Raw genomic sequence first — 9,664 nt, 5'->3', positions numbered from 1 at the left:
CCAGGCCTGAATCTGCGGGGTACAAATGGTGGTCTGGGGCGGCCGGGGGCGGCCGGGGTCGCCGGCTCGGGCGCGCAGCCGCAGTGCCCTCCTCCCCGTGCCTCTGGTTGCACGGCCCGCGTGGGCCGCCCCCACCACAGCTCCCTGCACCCGTGTGCGTGCGAGAGCCGGGCATAGCACCCCCCCCCCAGGCCCTGGCAGAGGCCCGCAGCGCCCCCGAGGCAGCTGAGAGGAAGCCCCCGTAAGTCTGCCCCGCAGCCTGCTGTCCCGCCCCTTGTTCCGGCACGTTCGGTACAGAAGCTGCAGCCGGGCTTTTTTCTCCAGCCTTGTTTGAACTAACTTGCCTTGGTCTGAGGGGAGCTGGGGAGCAGTTTCGTTTACCACATGCATTGCTCTTAAACGTGTTTTTCGATAGCAGCTCTCTCTGCTCCCTCTAATGGAACCGGTCATTGGAGTGAACTTTGCGCACTTTCTTCCTTACGGCAGCGGCCAGCTCAGCAGCGGGAGCCGCCTGCTGGGAGCTTTCGGCAGTGCCGCCCTGGAAGGGGTTTCCGACTACTACTCCCAGTTAATCTGCAAGGTACGTGGAGTTGCCACCCACTGGGGTACTCCCCTCTCCCCCCCGCCCCCAGAGTGGCCAGGGTTTGCCTCGCTGCTCCATCTCATTATATCTGACCCCTGCAAGTTTCATGAAAGCTTGAGTTCCACTAAAAAGTTACAGTCATGCCAGATGAAGTGTTTGTAACACGGGGCTTGGGGGTGCATAAGAATACGAAGGTGGCAAGACCCACTGTGCATCCCACGGTGGGGAAAACATTGACGTCCTTAGAGCTGTCAGACTCTTTAAAGTGACTCCAAATGCACAGGAAGGAGCAAGAACAAGAGACGTGGTTAGGAGTCTGTTACTCTGGGAGAGGGAGCGTAGGACCCTTCCCACCTGCTCACTGGCGGCCCCGCCGCCGCCACACTGGCTCTGAGCCTGCTGAAATAGCGGCGCACGGGTCAGGTGTGTCTGAGCAGGTGCAGGTGCTCTGTGGCCTCACACGCCGCCGTTGCATGCGACCTCACGTGTGCTTCGTGTGAAAATGGTCTTTGGGGAAAGTGCGTCTGCGCGTCCTCATGTGCCGGGCTTCCCTCCCACGCTGGCACCCCGGGTCGTAGCGGGCTCCCGCCCGAGAGAGAGCTGTCCGGGCCGTCGACTCGCCTTCTTCTGGCGCAGACCAGACTGTCCTGACGGCACGGCGTCGCCCCCGCAAGCCCCGTGTCTGCGTGGCTTTACTCCCTCCTCGCACCGTGCGCGCGTCGCTGGTGGAGCGAGCAGAGGCTGGGGAAGGACTCCGTCCGCGACCCCCGGGCCGCAGGGAAGGGCCGGCGGGGCCGCGTTTGTGCCGCTCCGCCACTCTGCTGCTTCGGCCGCAGCAGTCTCAGCCAGATTCGCACGTCCGAGAGGGGAGTTGGACTTGCAGGGTCAGACCCACTAATTCTCGGGTCTTCTTTGCAGACCTGGGATACAGCTCAGTGAGAATTTAGGAAAGAATGTTGGAGAACTTTTTCCATTTCCTAGTTGAGTTTTCAAACGGTTCCCTGGCGAGTTCTCACAATGAAACTTGCGAATCCTACTGCATAGAATCAGGCTCTGGAAACTCACTTCTCCGTGTTCTAAACTGGGTGCTCGAGGGGCGGAGTAAGCAACGGGTGACATGTCCGTGAACCTCAGCCGTCCGTCGCGCGGCAGGGCCCCCTGCCTGGCGCCTCCCTCGGGGTGTGTGGTGAAGCCAGTCTCGGCTCTGCCGTAGCCTCGCTTCTGTGTGCTGACAGTGCTCAGAGCTGAGTTTTAGCAAGGTCATTGCATATTTGCTCAGTAGCATATAATTAAAAATCTTTTGGTCTCCTGCAGCAGAATAATCTAAGTAATCCTCCAACACCCCCTGCCTCTCTTCCTCCTACACCACCTCCCATGGCCTGTCCGAAGATGGTAAATGGCTTTGCGACTACTGAGGAGCTTGCTGGAAAAGCTGGTGTGTTCGCAAGCCACGAAGGTACGGCCCACACCTGCACCTCACACCTGGGGCCCCGGCAGGTACCTGGCTGTGTTCTGCCTCGTGTCAGGTTTGACCGAGTTCTCCATGTTTTGTGTTTTAGCTCTCCCAGTCACCAAAAATCTGGGGCCTAAGCCATTTCAGCTGCCATTCAGACCTCATGAGGACTTGCTGGCCAGAGCAATCGCTCAGGGCCCAAAGACGGTGGACGTCCCAGCTTCCCTTCCAACACCACCTCACAACAACCAGGAGGAGTTGAGGTACTTGGTCCTTTGCCACAGATGCTTTTCAGTCACTCCCGACTGTCAGATTTTTACTTGATTCTGATGTAGACAAGCTAGACTGCAGACCCGAGGTAGAGGGGGTGAGAGGACTCACAGGGTCAGAGCGGGGAGCAGAGCAGGCGGATCCACTGAGAGACACTGGGGAGCGGCGAGGAGACCGGAGGGGGCGGCTGCGCCCGGGGTCGCTCCCCGCCGGGGATCAGACGCCGGCGGCTGCACTGGTAGTGCTGAGAGCGACTCGGCCGCCAGGGAGGCCCCCGCCCCTCCGTTCTTCAGAGCGTGTGACCTGTGGGGATGGCAGGTAGTAGACGCGTGGGGGGCAAACTCTGGTGAGTGGTTTTCTTTGGGATTTAAGCGTTAGGCAGACTCTACCAGTAAATACAGTAGGGTTGTGTATTTTTCTGAATCGTCCATGACACAGGGACTTGAGCAGGTAATAACAGGTGGACATGTAAGACGGGGCGGAACGGGGCAGGCTCCTGTCCCGGTCGCCCGTTAGCGGCTCATGCGTGTCTGCGTCCCCGGCAGCAGCAGTCCCAGACGCAGGCTCGCCCTGCCGGGGAGCAGCACCCCCAGGGACTGTGCCAGACCCCCTTCCTGCTCCGTGTCAGCTCTCGAGCCCCGAGGCTCTGGCTGGGGAGCACCAACCCGGAGCGTCTCCACCGAGCGAGCTCTAGCCGCTCTAGCCGCTGCCGTGGGGCTTGTGGGCGCCTGGCCCGGCCGCCGCCGCTGCTGCTCACCGGCCCCGGGGTGGCACCCCAGGGGCAGGGTGGGTGCTGCCCGGCTCAGGGGGTCCTGTGCCCCTCCTCGAGGCAGTGGCTACCCTGAGGCTCCGTCCTGGGGCCCTTTGAGAGGCTGTTCTAGCCCGGTGCTCCGGGCCTTGCCCTCCTCCCAGCAGCGGGCGGTGCCCTCTGAGGGGTGGGGGGGCAGTCAGCTCCCGGAGCCCCAGGCCTGAATCTGCGGGGTACAAATGGTGGTCGTTTCTCCGCACAGTGCGTGGCCAGAACAGCCAGGACGTTGCCTTCTTTGGCAGCTGGTTTAATGTCGATGCTCACCCCCAGCTGAGGAAACAGCCCCAGCACGACTTTATCACAGAGTCTGGGCTTTTCCACCAGCATCCTGGCAGAGCCTGAATGACTGCGCTGCACTCTGCTCCTCGCTGCCCTGCGGGGCTGGGCTGGGCTGGGCTGGGCTAGCGGCTGCCTCACACTGTCGTCCTCCCTCAGGGCACAGGACCACGTGGGCGATCGGGACACGCCCGACAGTTTCGTTCCCTCGTCCTCTCCCGAGAGCGTGGTGGGGCTGGAAGTGAGCAGGTACCCGGATCTGTCCTTGGTCAAAGAGGAGCCCCCAGAGCCCGTGCCGTCCCCCATCATCCCCATCCTGCCCAGCAGCGCTGGCAAAGGTGAGCTGCTCGTCACGCACTGCGGCTCACGCCGCTTTTGGCTCACGCTTTTTGGAGAGCCAGAAACACTGCCTCTTTAATTGTGTTTTTGTTTTTCCTTCCAAGGTTCAGAATCTAGAAGAAATGATATCAAAACTGAGCCAGGCACTTTATTCTTTGCACCGCCTTTTGGTTCATCCCCAAATGGCCCCAGATCGGGTCTTATATCTGTAGCGATCACTCTGCATCCTACAGCTGCTGAGGTAAAGAGGGGAGACCCTGCGAGATGCAGAGTGTTTGCGCACCCCCACCCGCACCCGCCGTGGGCAGGCAGGCAGGGCAGGCCCAGCGGGCCCTGGCATCCCGAGGCAGGATCAGATGACCTCAGCTGAGCAGAGCTGGATGAGCTCCGAGCTCTCGTTAGAGGGACTCCTGGCGCGCGCACGTGTGAGGGAGAGAGACAGAGAAGAGCGGGGGTGTGAGTGTGTGTGTGAGAGAGACAGAGAAGAGCGGATGGATGGACGTCATGGCCGCGTCATGTCCTGGGAGCACCAGGTGCCCCCAGCAGCACCAGCTCGCCTGGCAGGTGGCTTCAATGCCCAGCTTTGCTCATGCCGGGCTCTGGCCGTGCATTTGGCGGGCTGGTCCCCAGCAGGGCGGCTCGAGGCTCCCGCCGCAGCAGGACGGCCTTCGTGCAGCCGCAGGAAGTGGGCGCTGGGCTCGCTCCCGGGGTGTCCCCGGTCGCGATCCTGAAGGGTGCCAGCCCCCAGGAAGGGGAGCGGTGTTGCTGGGACTCTGGGCACGGCCCTGAGAGCAGGCGCTTCCCTGGGGCCCGCGTGCTCAGCCGAAGCCGCCGCGTCCTTGGGCGCCGCTGCCGCCGGGCGGTGACGCACCTTCCTTTCGTGTCCTAGAACATCAGCAGCGTTGTGGCTGCGTTTTCCGACCTGCTTCACGTCCGCGTCCCTAGCAGCTATGAGGTTAGTAGCGCTCCGGGTGCTCCCTCCGTGGGTGTGGCCGGTGGCCACAGAGTGAGCCCAGGTGCGGAGTATCGACAGCATTTATTTCTTCGTGGGCCTCCACCAGGATCTGCACACCCTCCCAGATCAGCCAGCTCTTACCGGCTGGAGCAGCCAAATGTTCCATTTCCTCCAGCAAGCGACGGTGAGCTAGTTCACGTTTTCTTACCCACGTTCATCCTGACTCAGTTACACTCGTTCTCCTGAAACTTGAGTTAGCTGTGACGGGAGCATGTGGCGTGGGCCCCCGTAGGTCACCGTGTGTGGGGACTGCCTCGGGCCACAGCTCTTCTGTGTCCTGAGCAGGACGCGCCCATGTCCGCCCCGCAGGCTGCCCCGGCCGAGCGCGCCCGGCCGCTGTCCTGCATCCCCACCTCCGCCCCTCTGGCTGCTCGCTTCACGCTGCTGCTGGCGCCTCTGGTCTCCAGTGCCCCCCACTCCCCCGCAGCGGCTGCACAGGACTCCCCGGCGCCTGCTTCCTCGGCCTCGTGGCGCTCACCAAGGGGCTCTCCTGAGTCGCCTGCTTTGGCTGAGGCCTGGTGGCCTCTGGCGGCTTCTTGCACACCATCTCTTCCCCTCTGCCTCCTGCCCGTGTGGGTGACGTGCACGAGGGTGCCACACACTGGGCTGCCTGTGTCGGGACCGGCATTCTCTTGGCCCTGCGCGCCTCGTTGCGCTCTCCCCTTCCAGAGGACACTGAAGACCGGCACACACCCCCTCTCGGTCACGAGATGCCCCTTAAAAGGAGCCTCTCTCCCGTAGCCGCTGTTGATTCTTAGACCGTCAGGCTGTCTGGCGGCCGAGTGTCCGTGCTCCAGCTCGGCCCTGCCCTGGAGGACTCTGTGCCCCACAGTAAATGCCCCGGAAACCTGCTTAGAGTCAGATGTTCGTTAAATAACGAAGTGTGACAGGAGCTGACGGATCCGGCTGCTGTTGGTGGGCGTGGCCACTAGGTGGCCAGTCTGGCCCTGCTAACCACGGCTCTTTGCCTCCAGGCCTGTCCGGGTTCAGGGGCTCTGGCCGCGGGGCCCCCGAAGGCGCAGCCCCCGGGCCACAGTGGTGCTCCCACTGCAAGGTGGTCGTGCTGGGAAGCGGCGTGCGGAAGACATGCAGAGACCTGGCCTCCTTCGGCAAGGTACTTGGCGTCCAGGCCGTGCTGCTCCTGCGCCAGCGAGAGGCCCCCCGAGCCCCGCGCCCCGGGCGGGGGCTGGGCTGATGGCACGAAGGCGTGTGGCCTTGGGGAGCGTGAGATGCAGCAGAGTGAGGCCCGCGGGGCAGGCTTGTGTTCTCGGCCTGGGGCACGGCGTGCGGGAGGTCGGCCTGGGCGGCCCTTGCGCCGCAAGGTAGCTGCTTAGACTTTGGGCACCACGCAGAAGCCAGCAGCTCAGAGGTTTGTTTTCCTACAATGTGGCTTGAGACCCCACGCGCTTCCTGCTTGCAGGACTCCCGAGAAAGCCCTGGTGGCGTGGAGAAGGCCGCCGTCTTCTGCAGCAACAACTGCTTCATCCTGCACTCGTCGGCGTTACGGGCGAAGCACTCAGAAAGCAAGGTGCGGGGCGCGCTGGCGCCTGGGGGTGGGGCTGCGGGGACCCCACGAGGTGCTGCTGGGGAGGGGCACCGGGCCTGGGCCCCCGCTGCTGTTCCAGACGGAACTCGCTCAGCTCGCTTGACACGAGTGGAAATCGGGGATTTTATCGTTAAAAGTCGGGAACTGAGAGAAGCGTGAGCACACAGTTTTTAGTTTTACTCGCGTAGTGCCAGGCTGTGGCACGAAACGCCCCTCCCCGCAGCCGTCCTGCGGGGCCTGTCGCAGACGGCCCTCAGCCCTGCGGCCTGGGACGCGGGACCCCTGGTGGGGAGGCCGCCCGCCGGACCCTTGTCTCGCTCAGCGCCGGCGCACAGGTCCTGCGCCACCCTGGCTCAGAGCCCCGGCCGCTGCCCTTCCTCAGAAGAGCCCGCGCAGGCGTTCAGCCAGGGCCCAGCCCCGGGAGCCGGTGTCCCCGGTGTCGGCAGTGCCAGTGCTTGGGCTTGGGGCTGGGGCGCTGTCAGTGACAGCACCCTGTGTCCCAGGGACACCAAGACCCCCAGCAGCCGCTTCAGAGGCTGGAGCAGTGCTGAGCAGCCTCAGGAAAAGTACTGTGATGGGTCTGCTGACGAAGGACAGCCCGCTTTGATGTTTATGCCAGTCACCCAAGCCCGAGATGAGCTCCAGGAATTGGGGGGGGGGGGGGGGGGGTGGAGAAGCGGCAGGAGGCATTCCCAGTTCTTCAGGGAACAGCTCCTTGCTCTCACTGAAGGAGCCGCCCCACTGCCGGGCGGGGCGGGCAGGGGGAGCCTTGGAGCCAAGGGTGTCGGGGCGCCCGGCCCAGTGCCGGGGGGGCTTCCCTACAGGGCCCTCGCCCTGCCCCCCCGCCCGCCCCCCCCCAGGCCACATGCCCGGAGGACCTGGGCCCCTGTGCGAGCAGAGGCGAGTCGCCGTGTTTTGTTCTGCCGTGTCTGTCGCTCAGGACTCTGTCCCTTCGTTGCCGCCGTCGCCTGTCAGAGAGGCGCCGTCCCGTGCCTTCCACCAGTACAGCAACAACATCTCCACGCTGGACGTGCACTGCCTGGCCCAGCTCCAGGACAAGGCCTCGCCGCCCGCCTCGCCGCCCATCGCCTTCCCGCCCGCCCTCGAGGCCGCCAAGGCCGAGGCCAAGCCCGACGAGCTCAAGGTCACCGTCAAGCTGAAGCCTCGGCTGCGCGCCGTGCACGGGGCCTGTGAGGACTGCCGGCCCGTCAGCAAGAAGTGGCGCGGCATGAAGTGGAAGAAGTGGGGCATCCACATCGTCACCCCCAAGGGCACCTGCAGGCCGCCCGGCGAGGAGGAGATCGACGACTTCCTGAGCCAACGGGGCACCTCCCTGAGGCCCGACCCGGCGCCCCGGGACTTCCGCAAGTGCTGCTTCTGCCACGAGGAGGGCGACGGCCTGACGGACGGCCCGGCGCGGCTGCTCAACCTGGACCTGGACCTGTGGGTGCACCTCAACTGCGCGCTCTGGTCCACCGAGGTCTACGAGACCCAGGCGGGCGCGCTCATCAACGTGGAGCTGGCGCTGCGCCGCGGCCTGCAGATGAGGTGCGTGTGCTGCCACAAGGCGGGCGCCACCAGCGGCTGCCACCGCTTCCGCTGCGCCAACACCTACCACTTCACCTGCGCGCTCCGGGCGCAGTGCATGTTCTTCAAGGACAAGACCATGCTGTGCCCGGCGCACAGGCCCAAGGGCGCCCACGAGCAGGAGCTGAGCCACTTCGCCGTCTTCCGCCGCGTGTACGTGCAGCGCGACGAGGCGCGCCAGATCGCCAGCATCGTGCAGCGCGGCGAGCGCGGCCACACCTTCCGGGTGGGCAGCCTCATCTTCCACGCCATCGGCCAGCTGCTGCCGCAGCAGATGCCGGCCTTCCACTCGCCGCGCGCGCTCTTCCCCGTGGGCTACGAGGCCAGCCGGCTCTACTGGAGCGCGCGCTACCCGCACCGGCGCTGCCGCTACCTGTGCTCCATCGAGGAGCGGGACGGGCGCCCCGCCTTCGTCGTCAGGGTGGTGGAGCAGGGCCACGAGGACCTCGTGCTGAGCGACACGTCGCCGAAAGGTGGGCCGCGCTCGGGCGCGCGTGGGCGGGCCCCGGGTGGGGCCGGGGCCGGGGCGGGCGGAGGCAGAATGTCACGGGCCGGCCGGGGTTACACGTAGGTGCTGCGGGCCTGCCTGGGCGCGGCGCCGCCCGGAGGGGACCCCAGGGCGCACCAGACCCGTCCTGCCCCCGCTCTGACTCGGGGGGATCCTCTCGCCCCTGCGCCTCGGGCCCGGGCCCGGGCCCCAGTTCCGTCGGCACAGATGAGTGAAAGTGGGTGGCCGTATCCCCCTCTTGGCCGAGGTTTAAGGGCCGCAGGGAGCGGCTGGGGGCCAGCCGCGGGGGCGCCGCCGCTGTGTCCCACTCAGCCTGCGGGGTCCTGGCCGGGCGCCGCCTCAGGCCGCGGGAAGGGGCCTGAGCCGGAGGGCAGCGCGTGCCGTCCACGCTCGGCCACTTTTCACCGCTCCACTGTCAGTGCGACTCTGCTCCTCCCTGAAACCCCCTAGAGCCTTGAGAGCCCCCGGCCCCGCGGGCGGCCGGGCACCAGCAGGCTGCGCCCGCCCCGCTCCCCAGGGCCGGGAGTCCGGCGCGCACAGTGGCTCCTGCTCGTGCTTCCGACGCAGCCCTGGCCCCTGCCACTGCCACGAGGCAGCCTGGTCCTAACTGCTTGTCGGCCCACAGGTGTGTGGGATAAAATCCTGGAGCCCGTGGCCTGTGTGAGGAAGAAGTCGGAGATGCTCCAGCTCTTCCCGGCGTATCTGCGAGGCGAAGACCTGTTTGGCCTGACGGTCTCTGCCGTGGCCCGGATCGCCGAGTCGGTGAGCGCAGCCCCTGCGCGTGGGCCTGGCCCTGGTCACGCCCGGAGTCTCTTGCAGACAGGCAGGGCTGGGTGCGGCCCGCAGACAAGCTCAAGCCTCAGTCCAGGCTGCGGGGCAAAGGCCGGCGCTGGGCTGGCAGGACGTGCGGGGCGCCACCTCCCCTGTCCATTCTCGGCCCACGCGTGGATGCGGGGTCCTGCGTTGGGCTGCGGCAGCTCCTCGGGCCGTGGACAGACACCGTAGCTGCCCTGTGTATGGGCAAGGGCACAGTTAGCTCTGGGCGGGACTGTGCAGGCGCTTGCAGGGACCCGCACGGTGCAAGACACCGTCTCCCGGAGCGCGCGAACCCCCGTGGCCGAGCAGACCCCCGGTCTCAGTGTGGCTTCGCGTGGGCGCCTCTGCTGCGGCACGCGCCTCGCGTCTGCAGGGAGCCTGCGCTCACCGTAGCGACACCTTTGCCCCAAGCTCAGTTTGCAAGTACAGCTGACATCTGCCCCTCGATGCCGGCATGCTGGGG

The 9,664-nt window shown here is 65.6% G+C and overlaps 1 protein-coding gene across 1 annotated transcript in view; it reads left to right on the top strand.

The window, feature by feature from the left end:
- KMT2C (lysine (K)-specific methyltransferase 2C) overlaps positions 1–9,664 on the top strand; it is a 118,880-nt gene that overhangs the window by 102,153 nt on the left and 7,063 nt on the right. The window contains exons 46-55 of the mRNA XM_012733869.1: positions 416–580; positions 1,898–2,039; positions 2,143–2,299; positions 3,550–3,728; positions 3,834–3,970; positions 4,619–4,868; positions 5,719–5,858; positions 6,165–6,272; positions 7,231–8,350; positions 9,011–9,147. Of these exons, the coding sequence (XP_012589323.1) occupies positions 416–580; positions 1,898–2,039; positions 2,143–2,299; positions 3,550–3,728; positions 3,834–3,970; positions 4,619–4,868; positions 5,719–5,858; positions 6,165–6,272; positions 7,231–8,350; positions 9,011–9,147 (2,535 nt within the window). The remainder of the gene's footprint in view (positions 1–415; positions 581–1,897; positions 2,040–2,142; positions 2,300–3,549; positions 3,729–3,833; positions 3,971–4,618; positions 4,869–5,718; positions 5,859–6,164; positions 6,273–7,230; positions 8,351–9,010; positions 9,148–9,664) is intronic.

Source organism: Condylura cristata, unplaced genomic scaffold (genome assembly GCF_000260355.1).
Source record: "Condylura cristata isolate star-nosed mole 26May11 unplaced genomic scaffold, ConCri1.0 scaffold00042, whole genome shotgun sequence".
In the NCBI taxonomy this organism is placed as follows: domain Eukaryota; kingdom Metazoa; phylum Chordata; class Mammalia; order Eulipotyphla; family Talpidae; genus Condylura; species Condylura cristata.
Note: the sequence above shows the minus strand (reverse complement) of the source record. Positions and strands in the feature narration are given on the sequence as shown.